Source organism: Phyllostomus hastatus, unplaced genomic scaffold (assembly GCF_019186645.2).
Source record: "Phyllostomus hastatus isolate PE091 unplaced genomic scaffold, TTU_PhHast_1.1 phas_scaffold_501, whole genome shotgun sequence".
Taxonomy (NCBI): Eukaryota; Metazoa; Chordata; class Mammalia; order Chiroptera; family Phyllostomidae; genus Phyllostomus; species Phyllostomus hastatus.
This window is the reverse complement of record NW_025334033.1, coordinates 71,007,897-71,035,130: the sequence shown is the minus strand read 5'-3', so window position 1 is coordinate 71,035,130 and position 27,234 is coordinate 71,007,897. Positions and strand designations below refer to the sequence as shown.

The 27,234-nt window shown below is 62.2% G+C and overlaps 1 protein-coding gene across 3 annotated transcripts in view; it reads right to left on the bottom strand.

The window, feature by feature from the left end:
• TRAF3 (TNF receptor associated factor 3) overlaps positions 1-27,234 on the bottom strand; it is an 87,744-nt gene that overhangs the window by 5,798 nt on the left and 54,712 nt on the right. The window contains exons 1-8 of one of the 3 annotated variants that reach the window (XM_045822578.1): positions 26,258-26,393; positions 13,989-14,244; positions 13,043-13,094; positions 10,577-10,681; positions 9,961-10,128; positions 6,091-6,171; positions 3,661-3,735; positions 2,015-2,107 (exon numbers count right to left, since the gene is read on the bottom strand). In XM_045822578.1, coding sequence (XP_045678534.1) covers positions 2,015-2,107; positions 3,661-3,735; positions 6,091-6,171; positions 9,961-10,128; positions 10,577-10,681; positions 13,043-13,094; positions 13,989-14,227 — 813 coding nt within the window. In that variant the 5' untranslated portion in view covers positions 14,228-14,244; positions 26,258-26,393. Of the gene's footprint in view, positions 1-2,014; positions 2,108-3,660; positions 3,736-6,090; positions 6,172-9,960; positions 10,129-10,576; positions 10,682-13,042; positions 13,095-13,988; positions 14,245-26,257; positions 26,394-27,234 lie in introns of those variants that run through there. The other 2 variants (XM_045822576.1, XM_045822579.1) reach the window with 2 other exon arrangements.

Below are 27,234 nucleotides of genomic sequence, written 5' to 3'. Positions count from 1 at the left end.
TAGTTTATTCTGTTTGGCTTTAACACCTGCCAGTCACACGGCGCAGCTACTTCACATCCGCCCGCGGGCCGCGCCCTGCGCGTCGGAGGCGCTCTCCACGCTGGGAGCTGCCCCGCACCAGCAGGGGCGAGGCACCTGCTCCCTCCCCCGTTGCACAGAGACAGGGCCGCTGTGCCCACTCCCCCGCCTCGTCGGTCCCCGGCGACTTTTTCTAAACCTTTCAGAGAAACAGCTGGCTCCTGAGAGCTGATTTGATGAACAGGTCTACAGTCCTGGGGTGAGGAATCGGGGGCGCCTGGCCCCCGGAAAGGCCTCCTCCACACCCCCCATCTCCCCCCGTTTCTCCCCGGAGGCAAGTGCAGCTTCTCCCAAGTCACTGGGGACTCAGGAGGAGTGCAAGGTCACCAGCACCCGAGGACCGAGGTGATGTCGCCGAGGGGGTGGCCCAGGGCTCTCAGGGCAGACCCAGGAGTGACAGGCCCCTTTAAGGAAGAACCAGCCTGGGCGGAGACAGACGCCGTCGCCTCCGGGCCCTGCGGGCCCCGCTCCGGCAGGCGAGCGCGCACCCGCGGAGGGGCACGAGCGCGCACGCGTCCCACCGGGGTCTCACTCGGCGCGCTGGGCCATCCTTCCTGAGCCGGGACGCCGCAAAGCCCGCGGCGCCCACACGTGACACGGCGCCCCCGAGCGGACGGGCAAGGGCAGCGTCACAGAGCCGCCTCCCGCGGGTCAGCTCGCCCGACCCCGCCCGTCACGGGTGGCCCGAGTCCGGGACTCCGTTCCCGGAGACACCGCGCCCTCGTCGGCCTCCCGACAGGAGACGCGGCCCCAGCTCCAGAGCCACGGAGGAGGGTGTTCCCGCCGCCCCCGAGTGACGTGCGGGCAACCAGCGGCGTCCACCCAGGGACGCCCACCCCGCCAGGGCAAACGCTCCGTTCCCCTAATGCCGACGGACACCGACTTCTGTTCACACACGTTTTCCTCCAGGGAACCGGCGCCGTTGCCCGCAGGAGAGGCGGCCTGGCGGGTGTTCCCGAGACCTGCAGGGTGGCGTCCACACAGCGGTGACCGGCCCCGGCCCCGCCCCGGCCAGGCCGCAGCTGCCCGGCTGACGCCTACAACGGCAGGAGCGGGGTGTTTCCAAGTCCGGACCTTACAGGACACCGTGTCTGCGGTCTGACCACGGACCTGACGGCCGGCCCCTCTGAGCCGAGCCAAGCATTCCATTGCCCGCCGCAGACGAGCACAGCGACCTGAGATTCCGGCCGCGCGGTCCAGACCGAGAAGGAAAACCCGCGCCAGGAGAATGAAGGGTCTCCCCTTTGCTCCAGCCTTTGCTCTGGGCTCGGGAGAAACGGGACCCCAACAAGCCTGTGCGGGGCAGAGGCTCGGCCGGCCTGACCGCTGGGGCGGGGGCTGGGATGGACAGGGCCCGTTCGGATGACAGAGTTGGGGGGGATGATCTCCGAGCTGCTCCCCAAGGCCCAGGGCGGGCAGCACCCCACGAACCAACGCCCCCGAAAGGGCTGTGGACGGCCCAGCCCACACGCAGCCCCCGACGGGCAGCCGGGCAAAGGCGTCGGTCTGGGAAGGGGACCGGCTCCGTGCCCACCCCACAGCACCAGGCGGGAGGCCGGCAGAGCACCGGGGACAGGGAGAGGTTTCTCTACACCTTCAGCACAGGCGCCCTTCCTGTTCGGGGCTGGCACCACCCCCGCGGGCGCCGAGAATGAGGGTTGCGGGCTCCGCGGTCCACACTGTCCCTGCTCCAGAGATGCGCTAAGACGCCGTGGGTGCTTTTCTTCAGAGGAAGCAGGGCACCCTCGATGGCGGTGGCAGAACAGAAGGAACACAGACACCCTGGTTGGTAAGCGCAGGACCGCACAAGGAGGAGCGGTTGCGTTTCCGACCACCTCTCGATGCGGTTTCTTTTACCCCCCAACCACCGGCAACTACAAAGCAGGCTCCTCCTCCTCCGAGGAGCTTGGGGGGGGGGGGCGGGCGCGGCACCTACCTTCTTCTCCAGGGAGCTGCTCCACTCCTTCAGCAGGTTCACGTGCTGCACCGCGGAGCTGGCCTCGTGGGCCTTGATCTGCTGGTTCGTCCCCTGCGAGAGCAAAGGTGCAGAGCGTGAAGCCGGCCGGTGCCTGCGCCCACACAAAGCCGCCCCGATGCCTAACTCAGTCCTGACACCGAGGGGCCCCCCGCTCCCCGCCACCCCCCGGGCCTGACGCGGGCTGCACAGGGCGCTCGAGGACGGGGCTGGGCAGGGGCACGGTGGCTGCAAGGTCACATGCGTCTCTCCTCACCCTTCTCATCAAGTGCCTTCCCAGCTACGTCTCACGCTTGTGAGGTTGAGAAATTAAATTTCAGACATATCGTTTTTGTTCCTTCACAATTTTTTTCATTAAAAATATAAAGGGAAAATGTTTAGACACCTACAGCTATACTGGTACGAAAACCCAGTAGACAGGTAATCAGACCAGGATACTACTTAACTCGCCCAAACACTGGTTTGTTAGTGAAACGCAGTGTGTGAGAAAGGTGTCGTCTGTCACTGTCCTGAGTGCACTTCGAGAGTCACACACGAACATAAACAATCTACAGAGTACATGAGATGGAGACCACCGCGGTCGGCAGTAGGCGCAGGAAACTACTTCACGTGCTGGAGGAAATAATTGGTATGAAAATATAATTTGTTTTGACAATGGAAAATCTGGAAGCCACAGGAAGCGTTTTAATGATCTCCAAAGCATATACTCTGTACATAGTAGTCATATATGTGTATGTTGAGATAAGAGCCACCATATGTCAACATATACATACACACACACAGGATGGATGGGGCTGCGTGCGACACGACAGTGGGGCTCTGTCTCGCGCGGAGGCGGCGGCGGAGGGCGAGCCGGTCGTCGTCCTCCTCCTCCTGCGATCCGCTCTCTAAGAAAACCTAGGGTGCCGGTGTCCCCGCGCTGGTTCCACAGCGATGTGTTCGGCTGACACATGAAATTAACTACAAAGTACTCTGATGGTAACATACAGTGTCTTTCCATGGTCTTAAGACTAAGGTATGTTAAAAAAAAAAAACAACCTCAGTTCAAATTCACTAGCAATCTCAGATGTGTTAAAAAAAATAAATAAAAAGTCAGACTCAGGTTTGTCACAGCCCAGGTGTGGCAGTGACCAAGACGTCCTCTCCACACTGTTCTTCCGGGAGGCGTGGCCGGTGTGCAAACGCACTCACGGGCACAGGTGTGTGTGGTCCTTCCAGCTCGGCATCGCGCACGCGCGGCCGGAGCCTCCCGCTGCGTACCTGCGGGCACGCAGTTCTGGGGGCGGGGCGTCTCCCTGGCACACTGTCTGAAGCTCCGCCCCCCGCCAGGCCTCTGCGTCCTCGCTCACTGTTCACTGATTGGCTGTAGACGCAGCCCACGTCCGGGGACGCACTGACGTCATCCTAGACGGGTTCTGCCTGGGCTCCCGAGTCCCTGCGTGGAGAGCCAGCACCCTTGTCCGCTCGCACGGCTTTCTCGGCCGCGCAGCAGCAGGGCGCTTCGGATCCGGGACACGTGCCAGAAGGGGCACATTTAACGTTCACGTGACAACTTTCCCTCACGGCAGAATGTCAGCGACTGGGAAGGACAGATGTCGGATACTGACCTGAAAAACGCAGCCATAGCGCTTAAAACTACAGGTGCTGGGGGCATTGACACACTCTGACAAGTGCGCACTCAACTGCAACGGGAAAGAGACATGAGTTGTGGCACGAACGTTCGCACAAAAATGTTCAAACACGTTAGAGGCACGGAGCGCGCGCGCGGGCCGCACCGGGACGGACGGTGCTGCCGGCCGCGGGCGCGCGCGCCCTCTGCTTCCGGACCCTCGGCAGCAAGTTCACAGCGTCACCACGAGTGCACACGCATGTACGCCGATATACAGAGGTACATTCACTGTAACACTGCTTAAACTTGCACTTTCTTTAGAATTGTTTAGAATGGGACATGCCATCTGCAGTGCCAGAATTTAAAAAAAAAGGAAAAAACGTAAACTGAAATGCACACTTAAAGACTATAAACAAAAAATTGCATGAAACACACAAAAAAGAAAGCATTCAGGATGCAACTGGCCACACACCTCGTGTACAGTATACAGTACATGGAAATAAGTATTTCCAAAGCAAGCTCACACGATGGACCGTTGGGCTCAGTGCTCGAGATAACTGGAGGAGCGTTTTTTTCTTCTAGGGGACTGTGCCCTCTGTGTGGCCACACATTCCTGCAGCTTCCAGGGACCGCTAAGGTCACCCTCCCAACACTGTGCCACTGTGCCCCCCCCCCAACGATGGGAGAGATTAGGAGGCAGTGGGAGAGGACAGCTGATTGGGTGCTGCTCACAGGTCAGCAGCGCGCCAGCACAGGCCCCAGGGGCGAGGGGCATGGAGCACCTGCGTCTAAAGACACGGTGCTGGCGCTAGGCTGGTGCTGTCAAAGGAGAGCTGCTCCTTTTCCTGGAGAAATAACTTCTCATCAGGAAACTCGGGGGACAGACCTCCGTAGGAACCACTGGGCCCTGAGTCAGGGAAGCGGGCAGGGGCCCGTTTGTCTGTGCACCCCCACGGGCCCAGGGGCGTCACTCTGGTGGGTGCAGTTAGTTCTACAACTTCCCCTCAGTCTACGGGACGAAGATGGCCCTTCCTTTCCGGTCAGTTCTTTGGGCAAAGAGCAGAGTGGTCCACACTGGCCCTGCTGCGACTGTTACCGAGGAGGCCAGTGCTGAGGGTGTGGCCTGAGGGGCCCTCCCGACCTTGGCCAAGGCCAGCGGAAGGCCTTTGAGCCCGAGCCTCAGTTTCAGTGATGGTGATGGCTGTGGCAGCTGAGCACACCAGTGTCCCTCTGAACCCCCGTGGGACCGGGCACAGGGACGCGGCCTGAGACAGCGCTGCGCGCAGGGGCACCAACCCGACCGGCTGGGGCACACCCTCTGCCTGCGCTCGGCCTCAGGGAGGGACCTGGCCAGCTCGGGGCCACTTTCAGAGCGCCGCTGCGGGCGCACGCTGCCCCCTAGGCCGGCTTTCTCCCCGTTTTCTCAGAGCCTTACAGAGTTTACAGGCAAACGGAGGCAATGCTCGCCCCTAATTCAGAGAGCCCCAAGTAAAAACTTAGGGAAGCCTGTAAAACCCCGAAAATAATTCTGACGACACAGACTCGTCACACGTCCACTTTGAGGGGGGGCTTCCCAGCTGTGGAGACGACGGACGTGCACTCCCTGCCACTCCCTGCAGCATGTCCAGGGGCCAGGGGCCAGTTCCCAGGCAAGACCCTGCCCTCGCCTGGCTGTCAGGTCATGTGAGGACGCACCTCGAGTGACAGTGGCCCTTGGGGTCCTTCCTGCACTCCGTGTCTCTTGCGCAGTGGGGACATGAGACCGACCCCCCCACCCCCATCCAGGGGTAAAACTCCAGGCTGCTGAAAAGGCCGAGGTGAGCAGGCCCCTCAGATCAGAGCTCCCAGGACTAAAGGGCCACACGTGCCCTGGAGCTCCAGAGGGCGCCCTGAACTGCAACCTGAGGGGCCCCAGGTGAGGGTCCATGCAGAAACACTGAGAATTCTTGGACTCTTTCCACCTGGGTATGTCCTGATCACGTGAAGTTCACGCAGAGCCCGCCTTCAGGACATTGTCCCAGCCCCCTGGCATGCGGCAGCCGCTCCGGTGACCCCTCGATTCCCAGCACCCATCCCACACAGCATGCATGGCTAAAGGGTTCTGCAGCACCTCTAGATTATTCTCTTGAGATAATCCTACTTAATAAACTTAAAAATAGCTTTTAAAAAATATGTCATCGTTGCTTGCATTGTAACCTCCTTTTTCTCAATTCTGTTCTGAATTTACCACTTTGTAGCTTTTAATTGCTTGCTCCTTCAATCTCTGACTCCCGCAAACAGATGAGGTTTCGCTAGTTTTCTGCACCCGTGTCACTGCTGTGACCTGCGGAGACCTACGGCCTCGGCTGCATCTGGGAAGAGCGGCGTCTGAGCTCGCTGCTCCTGCAGACGCCGCCAGCTCCCAACCAGGCCCCGGCCACGCCCTCACCTCGCTCCGCAGGAGGGTCTGGACTCTGCACTTGTGAGGGCAGGACACCACCACGCAGGGACAGTCCGTGTCTTCGTGTTTCTGGAGGAGAAAGTGAACGTGCCGTCAACGCTGAGACACACAGGCCCCGCCAACGTCCCCACGTGACCCAGAGGAAGCAGCCTGCCGGCCACCACTGCTGCTCCGACTCGGGCGCCCACAGGGCTCCTGCACACGCCCTCACACGGAGAAGGCCTGAGTGTGAACCACGAGGCATCATGAACACCTGAGGCATCATGGACGCCCAACCCGGGTCTGGCGTAGAGGCGGTGCCCACCCATGGGACCAGCACCCTGCTAGCCACCCCCCTGAGCCCACACCGAGGCAAGGGCAGCCCAGGACTGACTTGGGGTGGCCTTTGCTGGCCTCCCTGTTTGGGGTCTGGAAACGATGTTTCCCAAGCACCTGAAACAGTGAGAATTCCTGGGGATTTAAATCGCTGCTCTGACATCTTACTGAAATTACCGTTAATGCACGGAAAATAGGGTGAATTCTGCTTCAGCCATCCTGGGTGACTGTGCCACTCAGTGCCAAGCGGGCAGCGCACCTTCCAGAAGCGAGGGGAGGACCACAGCGCCAGCAGCAGGGGACAAGTGGAGGCGGAACTGCGGGCTCGACAAGGCACCCTGGGGGGGGACTGGCCAGGCAGTGTGGGGGCCCAGGGCGAGGGCGGCCCACACAAGTGCGCGAGGACACGCCTCTCCTCTAAGGAGCAAGCCAGGCACCTGGCTTCCCTCAGCGGGGCTGTGGGTCCGGAGGGCACCTTGGCTTTTGGGGTCTGGCCTCCGGAACTGTCAGAGAATAAACAGCTGGCGGCTGCCCTAAGCCCCGAAGTCCGTAGCCCCGCCTCGTTGGAGCAGCCCCAGGAAAAGGACGCAGCCCTTAGAGAAACGGCTCAGCTGCTGGTCCGGGAAAACTCCGCACGTTCGTGGGATTAGCCTGTCTGTAAAACTAAGTGCAGCTCCGGCAGGTACGCAGAGCAACGTCACACACAGGTCGGCCGTAAGCAGGGCTTCGTGGTGACGGCCGCAGGGCCAGACCCGAGTGACAGCCCCCAGCTCCGTGTGTCCCCGTCCCCCGTCCCCTCCCCGGGGAGCGACCACTAACCACAACCCCGGACTCGGTGCCTCCACCCCCTGTGCTGAGGAACAAAAGGCTTCCTTACGTGTGTGTTTGTGCCCGACAAAATCCTGTTCTGTTTTGATTGCTCTCGATCTTTATCAACACAGAATTCTAGCCTAGTTCGCGACCTGGCTCAGGCTCAGGGTCGGGCTTCTCAGGCTAACGCATGCCCTGCGCCCAGCTGCCCGTCCCCGCCTTCGGTGGGTGTCCTCCCCACGCCACGCCAACGTCACGCGGCCACTGGGGGGCCCCCCGGCGGCCACACGCCGGGCACGGGCGCCACCGCTCTCCCTCCCAGCAGGGGCGGGGCTGCCGGCTGGCCGAGCGCGCCCGCGCCCCCAAAGCGCCTGCGCCTCCGGGCGCCCCCAGGGCCGCAGGGCCGCTGGCCGGTAAACGGCGACCTCCAGAATTCCGACTTCCCGCAAGGGCACGGAGCTGCGTGGCGAGCCCAGCATGCGATGATTTCTAGACTCAACGTGAGATCACGCTGACCCGTCGGTCTGCTGATGGAGCGTGAACCCCACGGTTCAAACCCGCACAGGAAACGGCTCTCGGGGCTCGGCGCGGCGTGCCCTGCGCGGCGTCCGCCGGCGTTCCGTCGTCACGTGACGTCCGGACGCAGCGCGAAGCGTGCGCCACGCAGGGACGCCCGGGAGAGCGGGCGCTTCCGCCGGCCGGCGCTAGGCGGCGCTCTCTCCGTGCGTGAACTGCAGGCCGGGCGCCCGGGCCTGCGTGTCAGACTTGGAAGAACGAGACCTGGGCGCCGGATCACGCCGTGACGGGGCAGGAGGCGGTGGCGGGCGTGGGCGTGAGCGTGCACCTGCCCTGCTGGGGTCAGGATCCCGGCACACCAGCAGGAGCCTCGGGAGGCTGCCTGGGGCCGCGGCAGGCCCCGACAGACGGGAACGTCGGCCTGAGCACGCGCTCGCACGTCCACGTCTGTAAAACCGTGTGAAACCAGTTTTCTTCCTGAGCGCGTGGGAAGCTTGTAAGAAATCATTATTTGCACGCTCAGGCCCGGACGTGGTAATTCTCACTTTGTGCCTCCGCACCTGTCGGGCCTCTGGAGGGGACAGACCGCCCTCCGCGACCTGTGCATCCCGCGCCACCCGCCGCAGCTGAGGCCCAGCAGGAGCCCCCCGCCCCATGCCGCCTGAGTCCGCGTGCCGCGCCCCTCGAGAGCCGGTCTCTTTGGGGTCTTGCCCGCTGCACGGAGTCACGCCCTGGCCTGGCGTCGACGGACACGCCCCCAAGTCTCTCTCCAGTGGAAACAGTTACTGGGTTCTCTTCTGCAAGTGAAGGCGACTGACTCTTGCAAACAGCAAAGAGCATGTGTGACAGCAGCGCACTGGCCTGTGCGAGGCCCAGGCACGGTCCCTAGGCACTCGTGTCCATCACCTGGATTTAATGACCGAAGGAGTCACTCCCCTGAGACAGATACTGCTACTTCTCTCCAAAGGGGAGGGCAGGGCTCACAACCGGAAACGTCTGGGGCCACACAGGACGTGGGGTCGCGTGGGAGAAAGCCACAGGCCCGAGAAGGTTACGGAGAGGAAGTGCACTCGGAGGCGATCGAGAGCACAGCCCATTGTAGAGCGAAAACCGAAGCTTCTCCTACACCGTGGGCACTAAGGGCTTCGGAGTACCCACCAGGCATTCCCGAGCCATCAGCGACCGCCACGGGTCCTACCCTGGCAATGCCCCAGAGCCCCTCCCCCTGCTCTCCCTGCCCAGGCCGACACCGTGCCTCCCGCCCCCACTGCTGCCCACCTGCCCACCTGCCCGCCTGCCAGAGGGGTGCGGGAGACGTGCAGGGGCCCGGACAGTGTCACCTCGGCTCACGGCTGCCCTGCGCCCGCCCCCGCCCTCTGGTCTGCCTCCTGTCCCCTGGGCACTTGGACTCGGGTTCGAGCTGGGCGTGTGCTGGCCTCCCGAGGTTCCTAAAATCCACCCGCCAGGTCAGTCCCAGCCTGGAGCCCGGCACTCGCACTGCTGCCTGTGCTCCAGGCGCTTCCCGAGCCGGGGGCCACCGGCCAGCCCTGAGCACCCCGCTCCCGCGGCAGTTTACGGGCTCACGCGGCGCCGATCGCCGTCACACTCTGCGCGTCCGCCTGCTCACGGTCCCCACCCCCGGACGGCGAGCTTCACCGTGAAACCCACAGCCCCGAGAGCGGCACTTCACCCAGATCCCCGCGACAGAGGGACTCATTCTGAGAGTCCCCACCCCCAGCGGCTCGCTCTCTCTGTCACTCACAGGCGAGGGATCTGACTCTGCCGCGGGCACGACGCCGAACCACGCCAAAATGACCGGGGCTCGGAAAAAACGCCGAGTTCCCATCTCTCTGCGAGATGGCCGGCTGCACCTCGATAGCTCACCCTGCTGAGCGGTCGCTGTCACGGAGCGGCCAAGACAGGGACTGACGTAACAAGAATTTGGGCCACTCTCTGAGACGAGTGAAAAATGCTACCTTTTTTGAACAACGAGTCTTCATTTGTTGGCAGCCCAAACGACAGTCAACCGAGACAACGAGAACGTTGGTTACGTGAACGGAAACGGGGAAACCAAGTACGGCCCGACGCTGAAGCCAGCTCAGGTGGGCACGGCTGCTCGCTTCCTGCGCTCGCTCCCGGCTCCCGCGGGGGCCGGGCGAGCAGACGCCGGGCCGCGCGGGCAGAGCCGGGGGCGGGCGGGGGCACGGCGGGGCGCACCTGCAGCGTGATCATGGGGACCTGGCTCTTGCAGTGGCTGCACGTGGCCTCGCGGTACTTGCAGGCCTTGTCCACGTGGTCGCGCAGGTCCCTCCTCAGGACCCGCTCTTTGCAGTCGGCGCGGACGCACGGCAGCTCCTCGAACTGGCAGTCGTTCTTCAGGTGCACCTGCAACAGACCACGCGCGAGTCGGATCGGCGCCGCCGCCACCGGAAGCACCGGGCTGCAGGCGCGGCGCCAGCGAACCCCGCAGACGCGTGTCGGCCGCCGTCAGACCGGCTCCTCACGGAGAAGGGCGACACGTGTGCTACGGGATGCCGCACTTCCTGCCCTGGTCGGCGGTCACCCCGACCACCCCGCTCTGGACAAGGAACCCAGGGAGTTATGCAGAAGGCGACGGTCACAGAGAAAAGAGATTTTTGTTGGGCCTTCCAAATCAAAGCCCCACGCAGACTCCTGTCTGCCCTAACCAGGCCGCGCAGCTCGACAGCCAGGCCCGAACGCTGCTGACCACAGCGTGGACGGTGCCCCACCCCCGGGTGGCTGCGTCCGCTCTCCCGTCGGGGCGCGCTCTGAGGGACGCCCCCCCCGCCGCCGCGTCCCCCCCGGGACTGACCAGCAGGTGGCCCAGCGTCAGCTGCTCCGCACAGCCGCGCCCCTCGTTCCTGCAGTAGATCTGGAGGGCCAGGATCTCCCTCTTGCAGCAGTTATCCTTGAACACCTGGACGGGGGAGACAGTCGGCGATTTCAGAGGATTAGTGTTTCTTAACCTCCGCCCGCTGCCACCCTGGGCAACGCAGAGCCACTCTAAGAGAGCCCTGAAAGCGTCTCTAAGTGGCCTCAGAGGGCGAGAAGCACCCTCTTAATTCCTAATGCCGTGAGGAGGAGGAGGAGGAAGCTGCCCCACTCTAAGGGACACAAGCCAATTGTGTGGTCTTGTACTAGAAAAGCCACAAGAACACAGGTCACACGGCACCCTTGGAGCCCCTGATGGAGCCCCCGGCACGTCGGAGTCGCCGTGACAATCTCGGGACATTGCTAGGGGCCAGCCGGCACCGACAGGGGCCGCCGGGGCAGAGGGGACCTGCTCAGGGCCTGCCGTACGAGACGACATCTCGAGGATGGTTTGCGAAACATTTATTTTGGTTCCTTCTCCTGATTAAGTCACTCACGACTCATTTTCCCACCAAAATACCCTGCCAGAAAAATACCAGAAAAACCCCTCTCTCAGCCCTGACCAGTGGGGCTCCGTGGGTTGGAGTCATCCCGCAAAGCGGAAGGGCCACGTGTCTGACGCCCAGTGAGGACACACGCCTGGGCTGTGGGCGCCGGCCTGGCCGGGGGGCCTGCGAGAGGCACTGACCGATGCTTCTCTCTCACACTGCTGGCTCTCTCCCTGTCTCTCTAAAAATAAATAAGTCAAATCTTTTAAAAAGTAAAAAAAAACACCTTCTTTTAAACACACATTGCAGGCTGAGGTTGATCCAATAATAAAAATGTTTCCTTTTCAAAATGAAAACCTTCTTTCTTTAATTTTATTTCCCCCTGAGAAGACAGCCTTGCCGTCCGAGCCCGCAGGCACTTGACTCTAAGCAACGCCCACGGGCGCCGCGGCGAAGGCGGAGCCCGGCCGGGACCTCGCGCCCGCCTCCACTGCAGAGGCAGAGAGAGTCCACGGCTGCCGAGTTAAAAATAAACTTATTTGGAGTCAAATCTAATCCTGTGTTGAAGAATGACTGTGTACACTTTCTAAAAACTTTAAAGGAACGTTTGTCCGTTTGAGAGCGGGGGGCGGGGGAGAGCGACACCGGCTGGCTGCCTCCCACACCACGCGGCTCTGGAGCGCGGGACGTCCGCCAGCCGGGCCGCGCGGACTGGGACGGACGTGGCTTCGTTTCTTTACAAAGGTCGTAATGTCAGACACTTTAAGCCGACAAAACAGGTGTTTTTCCCTGGTAAGAAGTGAGCTCCCTTTTTGTGTCGACGTTTCGTGAGTCGTCTGAGTTTCACTCTCAGGCGGAGGACACAGCGGCGACGGAGGCGTCAGCACTCGGGGCTCCGCCCACTCGCCGCCGGGGTCCCAGGCTGCGTTGGGGGGGGGGACCCCGCATCCCCAGTGACCGGCCTCAGTCCCCCAGGGCCCAGTCCCCCTAGCCGCCTCGTGTGGGACTCTTGGGGACACACGCAGTTTTCTTCGGCGACGAGGCCACGGAGCAGGGGAACGACGCTGCAGCACGGAAGGGAGGCACCCAGAGGCCACCTCCGCCCGCGGTGCCGGCCCTCTCAGCCGCAGGGGTCAGGGTGGCGCTAACAAGGTGACAGGTCAGCGACCTCGTTAAGGAAAGGGGTGGAGTGGAGTGACTTGTTTTTCTTAAAAACAACCCCTTCCCTGTTCCCAGCTGGAGTTTTTAGGAGCAGGTGAACGCTCAGAGAGAGCAGGGGGAGGGGCACCTGGCCAATTCTGTGTCCGTGCTGCGCTGCGCCCTGCCCTGCAGCCCGGGGCCGGTGGCAGCTGCCCCCCAGCGCCCGGCAGCCACGAGCTTTAGACGGGAGAGCCCCCGAGAGGGGACTTTACTGTACAGTTTAATGACCTGCATTTAAAAAAAACTGTCAGGTTCATTAATCAAAGCATAGGAACCACAGATTTTTATTGATATTTTAAGTACTTCAATGAGTCACTTCAAACTCCCAGTGTACCGGCAGTGCGTAAGTGACCACAGAAACGCCGCGAGAGGGGACCTGGGTCGCAGGAGGGAAGCCAGAGGGCCACCTGTGAGCTCTCCCTGGCAGGCACAGTCATGGGGGGGGCAGGGGGGGGCGGGGGGGGGGGCGGCTGGCGTCGGCCGTGTGCAATGACTGTGAGAGGCCACAAGGGGGCGGGACGCCAGGCGACAGCACAGGTGCCTACGCACCTGCCGGGGGTGAAGACCTTGCAGAGAGCAGACCCCCCTGGTGCGTCCAGGTGCCGGCATGACCCGGGCACTGACTCGGCCCCACCGTACCAGGGGCCACACCGAGACGACACCCGGCGTCCACCCGGCGTCCACCCCGCGCAGAACCACCCAGGGAAACCCGAGAATACCTTGTCTTTAGCGATGCCTTCTTGACACGCCGTGCACTTGGGGCCCGCGGAGCTGCGGGGAGACACAGGCCCGTTAGTCAGCACAGGGGTCCCCGCTCCCCGCTGGCTGCAGCCAGGACTCGGGGGTGCCAGGGCGGGCGGGGCCGACGAGTGAGGCCGGAGGAAAAGGGGGGAAAACGGGTTCAGCGGTAACTTTCCATAAGGAAGTTGTGCAGAAGCGCTCGGTCAGGCCCCGCTGGAAAGCCCCTTGCAGTTAAAAGTGAAATTTTATTTCAGAAACCAAAACCGGCTCCACGAAGGCGCCTCAGGGTGGGCACCCAGGGCACGGGAGCCGGGCCCGCCGTGGGGCAGGGCAGTGCCCTGCAGGGGCCGCAGCCGCAGGGGCTGACAGCACCCGTCTCCTGGGCCGATCCCGCCCCTAAGCTCGCCCCGGAGCCCGAGCTGCACTGTGCTGGGCCCGGTGCCGGAAACCTCCCCCCACCCCCGGAGAAGGAGAGGAAGGCGGGTCCGCACTCGCCTCCCGGGAGAGGAGGTGGCGCAGGTGGCAGGCTCCGCACACCTGGAGGGAGGCGGGGGAGGACGTGGGCACCTTCTGCAGCACCAGCTCCTTTGGGCAGACGACACCCGCTGACGTGGAGCTCGTGCTGACCCGTTTTCCCCACAGGAATCTTCAGACCCCGGGGCTGAGCCGCCTCGCCTTGGGAGGGCCCTGCGCCCGCAGGGGCAGAAGGGGCGGAGCCAGAGGAGAAGCAGCCCCGCCCGCCTGCCCTCCTGCCCCGGCAGTGCCCAGAGCTGCCCCCCTCAGCCTCTGAGGGGCTTCCCCCAGCGACGTGTCCACTCGGGTCGTCTCAGAGCCGCAGAGCTCGCTGCCTCCGGGGTCGTACACGGAGGGGCACTCGGGGCCGCGGCCGCACACGGGGGCCACGCACGGGGGCCCCGGGCCTACCTGAGCACGGCGGCCATGCAGCTGTCGCAGAAGCGGTGCCCGCACTCGGTCTGCTTCGGGTTGCACAGCACCAGCCGGCACTTCTCGCACTTGTACTTGTCCTCCACGGGCTTCACGAAGCGCTCCTTGTAGCCGCCCTGCTCGGGCGCCAGCACGGGCGCGCCGCGGTCCGGGTGCAGCCTGAGCGGCGGGTTGGTCTGCAGCGGGCCCGCGGCGTCCGTCTTCTTGCTCGGCTCCATGGTGCGGAAGAGAGGTCCTGCCGGAGGAAAGGGCAACAAGGGCGTCGAGCGCTGTCCCGCCGTCCCGCGCCACGGGACCATACACACGCACGCACACGCATGCACACACGCACGCACACACATGCACACACGCACGCACACGTGCATGCGCACACGCACACACACACACACACGGCTCTGGAGCCGCAGCTGAGCCCGAGAGACCCGCCCCGCCCACCTCGGAGGCCTGGGCCTTCCCGCAGAAATGAACGAGCCGAACCTGAACGCCGTGTGGGAGCGCACGCGGGACGGCCCGGCATGGACAAACGACAGCCCTGAGGAACCCGCCCGCATCCGCGGACTTCAAGTTCACTGACAAACGCCAGGGGGGGCAGAGGACAGACACACAGACACGAGGCAGAGATGAGCCCCGCAGACGGGCTCATGGGGGTTCGGACAAGGCCGCCCAGACCGCTCCGCGGGGAGGGGCCGTGTGCCCTGCGCTGGGGGTCGGCGGCAGTGTCACTGCGGCCGAGCACGGAGACAGCCCCTCCTGGGCCGCCGTCAGGGCGGGGCTGGCGGTCACCCCAGGGCAGCGGCTCCGACACCTGCCTCCCTCCTGGGGGTGCGCTGGGCAGAGCTCGGGAGGGTCAGCTCTGAGCCCTGCCTTGGCAGCGTCCTTCCTAACACATGTATCACCTGACACGTGCAGCTGCGTGTGGAAGGCGTGTGCCAGGTCAGTGCACGACCAGGACAGCAGACCCGCAACGCACCGTCTCCCGGGGGAGCCGTCCTCGGCCGCCCGTGTGGATGGGACGGCCGATGAGGGCGGCCTCAGGTGGCCCCAGGACGGCAGGAGTGAGCCAGGGGGGCAGGTGCCGGCACTGGTGGGCGGGCAGTGCTCTCGGGGTCCCGACGCCCCGGCCCCCACCAGCCACCGGCGGTCACCACGAGGATCTGGCTTCCAGGTGATGAGCAAGCAGCGCCTCCTCGCCTCCGCGAACACGCAGGACGGCGGGGACAGTCTTGGGGTCCCCAGGTGAGACGTGCGCCCACCTGTCGCGCCCGAGCGAGAGGGAGCTCTGGGCTCAGGAGCACGGGCCCTGGGGGTGGGGCCCCCACCCTCGGCTCAGGCACGGCAGCAGCTCGGGTGCTCCTGAAGCTCTCCAGCACGCGCTGCTTGGAGCTCTCTTCTCCGGGATCGGGGGCGGGGAGCCTGGGAGCCGGGCCAACTCTGAACCGGCCACGCCGCCAGCACCAGACGTCCCGGCGAGTGAGGTCGGCAGCCACGCCTGCCTGCGTGAGACACCCCGGAAGCCCGCCCTTCCACGAGAGCAAGGGCAACACTGGCGCGCCTGCCAGGAACCGCGTGTTTGGGACCTGGGAGACGAAGCAGGAGCTTGCAGGGGTCAGAGGAGCACGCGGCCGGGGCAGCAACCTCGTCTCCGTGAGAGCGGGGAGCTCGGGGCACTCGGCGGCCCCCCAGCCTCGCCCTGGCCCGCCCCCCGGAGGAGGCCTGTGACCCGCGCAGGTGCCTGGCAGGGGGAGGGGCGCTCGGGGAGCCGAAAGGACCTCAAGTGCAGCGGCTCCCGCTGGTTGCTCTGGCCGATCGCGGGCCCCAAGACCGGGCCTCACCGCACCCACCCAGCATCCTCTCAGAGGGCAGAGACGGCTGCTGGGGGCCTGGCCGGGCTGGGTGGGGGAGTGACTAAAACATTTACAGGCCGGAGTATCATTCGCCGCTGCCTGGGGTGACCGATCAGAGTCGGGGCAAACAGCAGACTAACAAAAGGGCTGGGAGGAGACGCTGGGGAGGCAGGCTCTGCAGCGCTGTGATGCCCGGAGCGAGTCCAGGGCGGATGGACGGACGGACGGACGAGGAACAGAACCTGTCCAGAGTCACCTCCACGCTCGGAGCTGCCGCACAGACGGCAGCTGACCAGCCCCGTCCTTGCGACCCAGACGCCCGGTTTCCCACACGGAGGTGGGAGGCAGGAGGAAGCACCGGAAAGACGGCGTGAGCGGGGGCGCCCTCCTCCACGGAGAGCCGGCACCGGGCGTGCTGGGGGCCGCGCAGGCGGACAGTCGGCCCAGGGCCCAGCGACAAGGACGCCCGCGGCCGGGGAGCGGGGAGAGGCCGCCAGCGCAGTGTCTCGAGAAACAGGATATCGACAGAGACGGGCTTTAGCAGAAATCGAGTGCGAATTCCGGACTTAGAAAAAAGCACAGCAACTGAAACGAAAAGCCCTCCGTGGGGGCTCGGCGGCGGCAGAACCGAGCGGGCAGGAGACAGGGACGGGGACGCGAAGACCGTTCCCCGGAGATTCCGAGGTGCGGCAACTGCGCCGGCCCCAGTGTGAGTGACGAAGGGAAAACGGCGAAAACAATGGGCAGGGCCTCAGACACCGCCTGGCGCCACCGGTCACGCCGGCACACACGAGGCCTGTCCAGGAAGAACCCAGCCGCACCCTGTGAAAAACCGAGACGTTCATCGAAGAAGAGACAAGAGACAAGAGACACTGCACACAGGGCAATGACGCCTCGGTCCCTTCAAAGGAGGCACCTGGGACCTCACACGGTTCTCCCAATAGCCGTCGGCTGCCCTGTTGTATTTTCCTGAATCTCATCGATGGTCTGAAGTCTCTTCCCTTTCAAAGGTGCTTTTAGTTTGGGGAAAAGACAGAAGTTGCAGGGCCCCACGTCTGGGTTGTAGGGGGGCTGAGTCACTGGGGTGCTCAGATGTTTTCAGAAGAAACTCTGCACGAGACGTGATGCATGAGCAGGCGTGTTGTCGTGAGGAAGCTGCCGGTCACCAGGTGCCCACAGCCGCGGCCTCTGAGTCATCAGAACAGTTTCCGTGGAGGAAGGTCCAAGCTTGAAGCAAACTCGGATGCAGATTTGTGGCTCCGCTGGCTCAGTCGTTTGAATGCGACGGCCACACGGCACACAGGCTCACTCAGCGGCATGTGCCGCCCCCCCACCGACGAGTGCGGTGGGGTCGTCATTGTTCATGCACATGCATTCCAGGCCACTCTCCTCGGCGCCCAGGCCGCAGCGATGTCACACACACACACACACACACACACACGTTCTCGTTATACTGACAATGGCTGGACTTTCCTCGCACACACCTTGTATGTTATAAAAGTCCCAGAAGGGAGATGAAGGAGAGAAAGGGGTGGAAAGAACATTTGAAAAAATAATGAACAGAAACTTCCCATGTTTGGTTTAAAATATTAATCCGCACCTCCAGGAAGCTCAACAAACTCCATTCAGGACAAACTCCAAGAGATCCCCACATTCTGATCAAACTGATGAAAGAGAATTTTGAAAGCACCAAAAGAGGCTCCTCACGTACAAAAATTCCCTCAATAAAATAGTTTACATCTCATCGGAGACCGTGGAGGACACAGAGCAATGGGGTGACATTCCGAGGACTGAAAAAAAACAACCACCAGATCCTGTCTCAAGCAATACTATCCTTCAGAAATGAAGGATATTACCAACAAAACGCTAGAAAACTGAATCCAACAGCTGATAAAACGCATTATACACCACGACGAAGTGGGATTTACCCCAGAAAGGCGAGGGTGGTTCAATATAAGAAAACCGATCGGTGCAATGCACCACTTTAAAACAACAAGGGGGAAAACACACGATCACCCCAATTCATGCTGAAAAGGCATCTGACAAAATCCAACACCCTTTCATGATAAGAAAAAAAAAAAACCCTTCACAAAACAGGGAATAGAAGCAAGTGTCTGGACACGATGCAGCGTATCCGTGAGGAGCTGCGCGGAGGTGAGGAGCCCACACTCGATGGAGACTGCGGGCTCCCCCCGACCTGGAGCCAGGAAGGAGGGTCCTGCTCTCGCCACTGCTGTTCCGCATCACCCTGGAGGTCCCAGCCAGAGCAATCGGGCAAGAAAAAGAAATCAAAGGCATCCAAATTAGAAAGGAAGAAGTAAAAGTACCTCTCCTCACAACTGTCATGACCCTATGTATAGAAAACCCCAAAGAATTCACAAGAAAACAACTAGAGCTAATAAATGAGTTCATTCACGTTGCAGGACGCGGAATCGGCACAGAAACATCACTCGGGTCTCCGTTACGCAGCAATAAACAACTGGGAAAGGAAGCTCCACTTACAAAAGCATCTGGAAGCATAAAACGCCCAGGAAGAAACTCAACCGGTGAGTGCGGTGCAAGACCTGTTCACGGGAGACTGCAAAACAACCGCTAAAAGTTAAAAAAAAAATAGACGCAGTTAAGAACAGGACATTGTTCGTTCCAAACCAAACTACGTGCATGGACAGGAAGACTTCACATCGTGACGAAGGCAAAAACTACTGGTCACGGTTGATTCTGTCTGTCCCCTCGGACGGGACGTGGGGCACCCAGAGGCGAGCAGCAGTTATTCCGGGTGTTTCCGGGAGGGTGTTTCTGGGTGAGACTAGCAACTGGATCGGTGGGCTCTGAGCAGAGCAGATGCCCCCCCCGCAGTGTCGGGGGCCCTCCCCCCACCGTCTGGGCAGAACAGAAAGGCTGCACCTCCCCCAAGGAAGGAGGGTTCTTCCCGCCTGACGGCCTTCAGGCTGAGACACTAGCCTTTTCCTGCCTTTGGATGTGAACTGAAGTACCAGCTGCTCCTGGGTCCCAGTCCTGCCGGCCTTGGACAGGAACCGAGCCGCCGGCTCTCCAGCCTGCCAGCTCCTCCCACGCACCCCGGGAAGCACCCGCCCCCGCAACTGCCCGAGAGCCGACTCCTCACAGTAAGGGCCTCTTTACACACGCACGCGCGCACACACACCACACACACACACACACGGCTCTGCTTCTCTGGAGCGCTCCCATGCGCTGCCCAAAGCGATCCTGGACCTGACACAATCCTACCAAAGTTCCAATGGCCTTTCTTTTGCGGAAAAGAAAAACCTGACCTTCAAATTCACATGGAGCAGGAAGGGACCCCCCAAAAGCCAAAACAATATTAAAACAAAAAAGTTGGAAGACTCACCATCTCAAACTTACTCCTTCAAAACTTACAATCATCAAAACTGTATAATACGGGCATAAGGAGAGGCATGTAAACCAAGGGAATAGAATTTAGAGTCCGAATATAAGCCCATACATCTACGACCAAACGATCTTTTTAAAAAGATTTCATGTATTTATCCTCAGAGAGAGGAGAAGGGAGGGAGAAAGAGAAGGAGAGAAACATCGATGTATGAGAAACACAGATCGGTTGCCTCTCGCACGCCCCCTACTGGGGACCTGGCCCACAACCCAGGCCTGTGCCCCGACTGGGAATCGAACCAGGGACCTTTCAGCTTGCGGGGAACGCACTCAAACATCAGCCGCACCAGCCAAAGCTATGGCCAAACGATTTTAGACAACGATGGCCAGACCATGAAGTGGGAAAAAATTGTGGCTGGGACAACAGGGGAACCACAGGCAGAAGAGCGAACCTGGGCCCCCACCGCACTCCGTGTGCACGCTCTAACTCAGAACAGAGCAGCAACTGGACTGTGAGGGCTAACACCCGAACACTCACAGGAGAAACGTACGGGTGACTCTTCATGACCTCGAACATGGCAAAGGATTCTTAAATATGCCAGCACGGGCAAAATCAACAAAAGAAACAGGTAGATCAGACCCCAGCAAATCGGAGAACTTTTGTGCGTGAAAGGCCATCAGCACGAACGTGAGAAGACAAGAACGAGATGGGAGAAAACGTCTCCAAACCACACACCTGGCCGGGCCCGGTGTTCAGCCGCGTGGGGCCGCCCACGCTCCACAACAAAAAGACAAAAACCCGATTAGAAAACGGGCAAAAGATCTGAGTGAACACTTCTCCTCAGGAGACAGAAAGCTGCTGACAAGCATATGAAAGCATTTCAACATCATTAGTCATTAGGGAAATACCAATCAAAACCTCGGCCAGGGACCACTTCACACCCGCCGGATGGCTACAGTGTTTCAGCGTCGCTCCAGACACCCCACAGGATGGCTACAGTGTTTCGGCGGCGCTCCAGACACCTCATAGGATGGCTACAGTGTTTCAGCGGCGCTCTGAGATACCCTGTGGAATGGCTACAGTGTTTCAGTGGGCCTCAGAGACACCCACAGGATGGGTACAGTGTTTCAGTGGGCCTCAGAGACACCCCACAGGATGGCTACAGTGTCCCAGCGGCTCTCTGAGACACCCACAGGATGGCTACAGTGTCTCAGCGGCGCTCCGAGACCCTGCTGATGAAAACATAAAGCGGGGCCACCCCCGAGTGAAACAGCCCTGCAGGTCCTCGAAAAGCCGAGCGCCGAGCTACCACGTGGACCTGCAACTCCGCCCCTGCGCTTGCGCCCAGGAGAGCCGAAAACACGTGTTCGCACAGGGGCTCGCCCAAGAAGGTTCGCGGCAGCAACATCCACGAACACTGAGTGACAGCAACAGCCAGTAAACTAGAGGCAGTGACAGCCCGGACGTCCACCAGGAGACGACAGGACAGCAGAAGGTGGCACGCACGCACACACACACACACACAGCTCGCCATCCTCCTCCAGCCACGGAAAGGCCTGAAATATCGATGCCGCCTCGAGAACAAGCCTCGAGAACAAGCCTCGAGATCATCCCGCTGCCCGGGGAAGGCCAGGACCTGGGCCGCACGCGGTGGGACGCCGTGCACAAGGCACGCCCAGAGCAGGCAGGGCCTCAGAGGCGGGATGGGAAGTGGCGGTTGGTCGCCAGAGGCTGGGCGGGGGGAGAATAAGGAACGGTGGCCTCTTCGTGGGCGCGGAGGCTCTTCTTGGGACGACGGAAACGCTGTGGGAACAGCTGGTGGGGACAGTTGTACACCACGTGAGTGTGCTCCAAACCACCGGATCGTGCACTCCAAGCGGTTTAAGTGATTGACTTTCCTTAAAAAATGTAAGAACCACGCCTAACAAAAAATCACAGGTCTAAGGACCTGAGGCACCCTAACCTCTCTTCATCCCGTGTCGCCCGACACCGTCCTCACCAACCCCGGCAGAACAACAGCAGCAGCAAAGACGTTAGAAACACTCAGCTCACACGGGCTGATGGTGATGCGGTTCTGCCCACATTTAGGTCGAGGGGTTTCCCCGTCGTCGGATGGGTCTCAGTGGGAGTGCTGGCGAGGAGGGGAGACGTCCGGGGCAGTGAAACTTGGGCGCGAGGACACGGTGTTGTAGATGAAGTGCAGACAAATAAGGAGACACGGGTGGCCAGAGGACACCATCCGCACCGGACGTGGGGCGCACCGGGGCGGGCGCCCACGGACGCCCCCTGCGGCCAGCCACCTCTGGGCCCCGGGCCGGAACGACGGGCCCACCGTGAGTCTGGTTACAAAAGCAAATGCTGTGGACAAAGGCCCCCAAACTAAAAACCACTATTAAAAAAGGAAGCCCCTAGGTTCTTATTATAATTCTCTAAAATCAACATAAAGTCAAAAACGCTAAATTTTTAAAAAATACCTGTGACGGTAATGAATACTCGGTGGCAGAACCCGGCCACTCGCACCGAGCTGGACGGGCCAGGAGCCCGGGGGGCCCACCCGGGACCGGCCGCCGGAGGGGGCGGGCCGTGAGCAGAGCTGCGTCTCGGGAACCTTCCCACCGGGAGGGGGTTCCTTGATAGAAACATGAACACTTTTCTTCACTTGCTCACGTGTGATACAAAAATAGCTAAATTCCACCTTAACCCTGAAGGTTAGATGGGACGCTCCCAGATCAAGGACGTTCTCCAACGCTGACGGCCACGGCGACCGTGCCGCTGGAGGAAGAGCCACGTGAGCTCCTCGAGGGCGTTACCGAGGAGGCGGGGGGCGCGGCCCATGGGGACCTGCAGGCCCGTGTGGGGAAGCTGCTCGGGGCTCGCAGGGACCGGACACGTGTGCCTCCCGGGAGGACCGCGGCCACGCGAGGGGCGCGGCCTGGGGCCTTCGCGCCCGCACCTCGGCGTCCGGCTGGGGGAGGGGACGCGGGCTCCCGCACAGCGAGGGACCGGTTCTGCGGGACGGCTGCAGCGGGCACACCACGCAAAGAGACGTCGCGCCCAGCAAGCCGTGACAGGGGGAGTGGGTGACTGGAAGTGGGCACCCGAGTCCCTGCCCCCGGGGCCGAGGAGCTGCCAGGAGTCAGCGGCCTGGGAGCTGCGTCCCGGGCCCGGCGCAGGAGGCCCTCTCGGGGCCCGCGCTGGCCCTGCGGGCCCCTCCGAGCAGAACTGCTGGTGCGGGAGGCAGCCGCACATGGGCCCGACTCTGACAGCTGTCCGCGGGGAGGGGGCCGGGGACGGGACGACAGGCAGAGGAGATGGGGAGGGGCAGCCGGAGGTGGGCAGAGGGGGGGGCGGGGGGGGGGAGTGGGGACGGGCGGGGGGGGGGGAGACCTGGCTGGGGCGATGGGCGCACAACGCAGGTGCAGGCGACGCTTCCCTGAGTCCTGCACTCGAGACCTGTGCCCCGACGAACGTAATGAAGAAACAAGTGAACTCGACGACTCAAAAGATTACTGTGCTGCTACATGACGGGTTGCTGCGTGTTCAGGCACGCATCTATTATATTTTGAGGCCATATTTTTACCCACACGAAAAAACCCCTGTTGGAGAAGATCGGTTTATGAATGCTAGCTTCCCGCCACCTGCTCAGGAAGCCCCTCGCAGCTGGGGCGGGCCGTGCCGGGAGCCGCGCCAGGGGCCAGGCGAGGGGCCGGGCTGGGCCCTCCACTTCCTCCACACTCGCCCCTCCGCTGACTTACTGCAGGCCCCGCCTCTGTGATCTCAGACCAGCCCCATTCCACCGGGAGATTAAAAACTGGAAACAAAAGTAACATCTGCTGACAAAGGGTGTTCCAAAACGGGAAAGCCCGGGGAAAACCAAAAAAGGGAAGCATCAGATAAACAAAGAAAATGGCTCCTGCCAGCAAGAAAGTGCTCTGACACCCCAGGATGTGAAAAAACGTCGGCCCAGCGGGGAGTTGGAAGTCTCATCCCAGAGATGCGGGGGAGATGGGGGGGCAGGCGCTGCTGGCCGGCAGGGCCTGCCTGCTGCAAGTTTCTGGCAACCCGGGCACACCGACATCTCGGCACGGATTCTGGTTCCGAGCCTGGTGCCAAGTGCTCCCGCGGGAGGGGCCTATGGCTAACTGGCCAGAGGGACGGATGGGAAGGCAAGAGGGGACTTGATTCCCGTCCAGAGAAGCGGGCGGATCGTCACCGCGTGGTAAAAGCCCCGCGGTGGAGAGAAAGAGACACGCAGGCAGGCAGGCAGGCAGGCAGGCGGCGAGGAGAACGGGGAGTGGTGTGGACCTGGCCTCAGTCCTGTGGGGGACCCTTGGCTGTCTGAGGCCCAGGACAGCCAACACGCCGGGCTCCTGCGACGCAGGCGTGTCCAGAGCACCCGCGCCACCCCAGCGGTCCGAGAAGGGGCCGTGCGTGTGCTGGCCCAGAGCCGGGGTCCCGCCGTCTGGGCAGGAAGCGCCCGAGGGCGCGCAGCCCGCTGCCCGACAAGTGCAGGCGGCAGCGCCCCGGGCTGAGCCGCAGGCGGGGAAGGTCACGACCCTGGAGCGCAGGTGCACCTGGAAGTGTGGAGTGAAAGCCAGCAGCCTGGCCACGAGGGGCGGACCACGGCATTTACAGCAGCTTTCAGAGCAAAGCCCGCGGCTCGGAGAGAACATGGCGCCTCGTCCCGATCTGTCTCCCACTCCCCCCTTCTGCCCCTCACGGCGGGAGCTGCCCGGGGCTGACCCAGCGCCCTTCCTCCTCCCGCGCCCCTCCCACGGGGCCGCTCTCAGAACGCCAACTTCCAGTGCCTGTGTTCCCGCCCCCCAGGCCCCCCCCCACCCCCCGCACACACACCAAGCTTCTGGCTCTGCGTCCCCCGGCCAGCTCCCAGACGAGATCACCCCGCCTGGGGCTGCACAGGCGTCGTCCCGCAGCCAGCGTGGGCCCGGTCACCTGCGGTGCTTCCGTGCCCACTCGACCCGTCTCCCCCACCCAGAGCCGCCCGCTGCCATCCCAGGGGCGGCACCGCCAGGGCCAGCCGTCCCGGGCAGAGCCTCTCTGACCTCTCCCCACAGCCGGCGCCAGCTCCCTGCCACGGGCACACTCTGTTGCCAGCCAGACGCCCTCAGGCTTGGACGCCGCGTCGGCGTCTCCTCCGGCTGACAGCGCCCACCCTGAGCGGCTCGTCCAGCCTCTGCTTTCCCGCGGGAGGAAGCCCGGGCCCCGGCGAGCACTGTGCTCGCAGGGCCCCGCACGGCCCCGCACGGCCCCACACAGCCGGGAAATGTGCGCCCGGACGGCGAGCAGAACCGTGCAGACTCACACGCAGGGAAGACACGCTGACTCGAGCCCAAACAGCATTTAACGCCGGGTTGCATCCGCAGCGCATCCGACACGACGACACACTGTGTGACTGCAGTGCGAGATCCGGGATCTCCACACACCACCACGGCACGACGGTTCCAGCCTCGCAGGCTGTTAAATTAAAGACAAAAAACAAGGCAGAGAAAAGCTCCCACCGTGCGCTACCCTCTTCCACAGAAGACAACCTGATGCATTCGTTGGCTGATTCTTTACGTGCCCCGAGCGGGGATCGAACCCCCATCACGGGTGTATCCGGGCGACGCTGAAACCGACCCACCACCCGGCCAGGGCCTCACGGCGTCACTGTGCCTTGAAGAGTGTAGGTCCTGGCGGGCGGCAGAGAGGCCTAGGAACCGTCCGCAGCCCCGCACCGAGGAGCCCCTGCGGCGCGCAGACTGTGGTCTCGAGACACCCCCGACTGCTCCGAAATCCAGCCGACTCTGGGGTGGAGAAGCACAGACCGAACCTGAAACCTCTCACCACCCCGAGAGCGGGGGAGGGAGGGCCAGGGTTCCGGGCGAAGGACGAGGAGACGACTCGGAGTGGCCCTGCTGCCGCGTGTGTGAGGACAGCAGCCGCAGGAGGCAGGGCGCACGGTGACGCCCCAGACCACCGCCGGGCACCGGCAGTGCGGGGCTGCCGGCCAGCCCATCACACTGGGAACCGGGACGGAGCCGCCTCGGGCCTCGGCCCTGCACCCGGTCTGGACACGCCCTCAGGGTGGGCGAGCCGGGGGTGAGGCGGTTCCCCTCGCAGACTGGGCGTCTCCGGGAAGGACGGCGGCGAGCACGGTGACGCGCATGACGTCACTTCGTGACCCGAGAGTGTGCGCGCCCAGGCCCCCCCCCGGCCGGTGCGCAGGGCCGGCGCGGGCTCAGGCCGCAGGGAACGCGGGGCGCGGAGGGAGGGACCCGCGCGACGGAGACGGAGACGGCGGCGTCCAGGCGAGAACGCGGACCGCAGAGCCCTCGGCTGGCGTCCGACCCAGGAGACGCGAGGGGGCGGCGAGGGGAGCGGCACGCAGCTCGGTGCGCGGATCCGTCCTCCACAAACCGAAGAAACTGCGACTATTGGGGAAGACTGAATGCTCCGTGATTACGAATGAAACTTTAAATAGCGGTTTCCCTGATATTTGTGAATTTATCAAAAACAGCCCTGCACGAGACCTCACTGTGGATGCAAACATCGCAAACCCGTTTTATGTTCCTTTTCATGTTTCAGGGTATTAAGGAGTCCTTAATTTCGAACGTAACGCGCCACTCAGCCGCAGATTAGAGACGGGAACGCGGGGCGTTCTGTTTCCTCTCAAGCTCCCCGAGGAAGAAGTTCAGGGAGCGCGGCCCCCGCCAGGAGCGGGCGCCAGGCTCAGCCGCGGGCGGGCACCCTCGCCGCGCCCGCCGCACGCGCGTCCCTCCCGGGAGGGGGCCCCGGCGAGGCGGAGGGGCCCGCCCCCACCCTCGGTCTGCAGACGCGGTCGCCGTAGTTGCCGCGCCAGGACACACGGGTGACGGTGAACGCTGGTTTGGACCGAACAGAGACGGGATCGGACAGAGACCGAAACACACGACCGTGTGCAGGGCAGGCGCTCAGACGCCTCCATCGCAGGCGACGCGGCCGGAGCCACGGCGGGAGGAGACGGGGCTCTGCCCCGCCGGAACTCCCGGGCGGCGCACCTGAGCGTCCCGTGCGGCGAGCGGATCCGGTCCCGGGGCAGGAGCCTCCGACCACGACGGCGCGGAGCGCGCGGCCACCACGTGCGCCTCACCCTCCCCCGGACGACGACGACGACGCGCGGCGTCCCTGACCTGGGGAGTCAGAACAGTACTCGGTCAGCGGGGGGGGCTTACGAGGGCTGAAAGACAGAATTTCAGAAACGTCAAGTTAAAAAAAAAAATAATCCGAGTAGACTTTAACTTGTTAACAAAAACTTGTTTACTAGAGAAAGTACCTATTTGACAGAAAACTGTGAAAGCTAGAAGTTCAAGGTACAAGGAGGGAGGAGACTCTTTTTTAATCCAACGAAAAGGAATTAATTTTACACACGAATAAAACTAAATTCGAGAATCTTATTTTATAATACGTTATTGATTATGCTATCACAGTTGTCCCAATCCCCCCCTTTACCCCCCTCCGCCCCGCAGCACCCCCCCCCCCAGTTCAGGCCGGTGGGTGGTGCACCTCATTCCTTCGGCGTCTCCTCGTCCCCCGCTGCCCTTCCCCTCCCCCAGCCACTCTGCACCCGCCGTCTGTGCTTCCTGTTCCCTGCGCCTCCTCCCCGATTCTCCCCCTCCTCCTCCCCCCGACAGCCCTCCAAATGATCTCCATATCTCATTGATTTGGTTCCTGTTCTGTTTGCTTAGTTTTTTAGATTCAATTGTTGAGAGATTTGTATTTTTTGCCATTTTATTGTTCATCGTTTTGGACTTTTTCTTAAATAAGTCCCTATAATATTTCATAAAGTAATGGCCTGCTCATCATGATGAACTCCGTTACTTTTACCTTGTCTAGGGACCACTCTGTCGGCCCTTCCATTCTACCTGGTGGCTTTGTTGGGTGGGGCAACCTAGGTCACAGGTGGCAAACGCAAGGCCCGCAGGCCGAATCCGGCCTGGCACCTTGTTTCTACCCGGCGGCAGCTTCTAGTTAAATG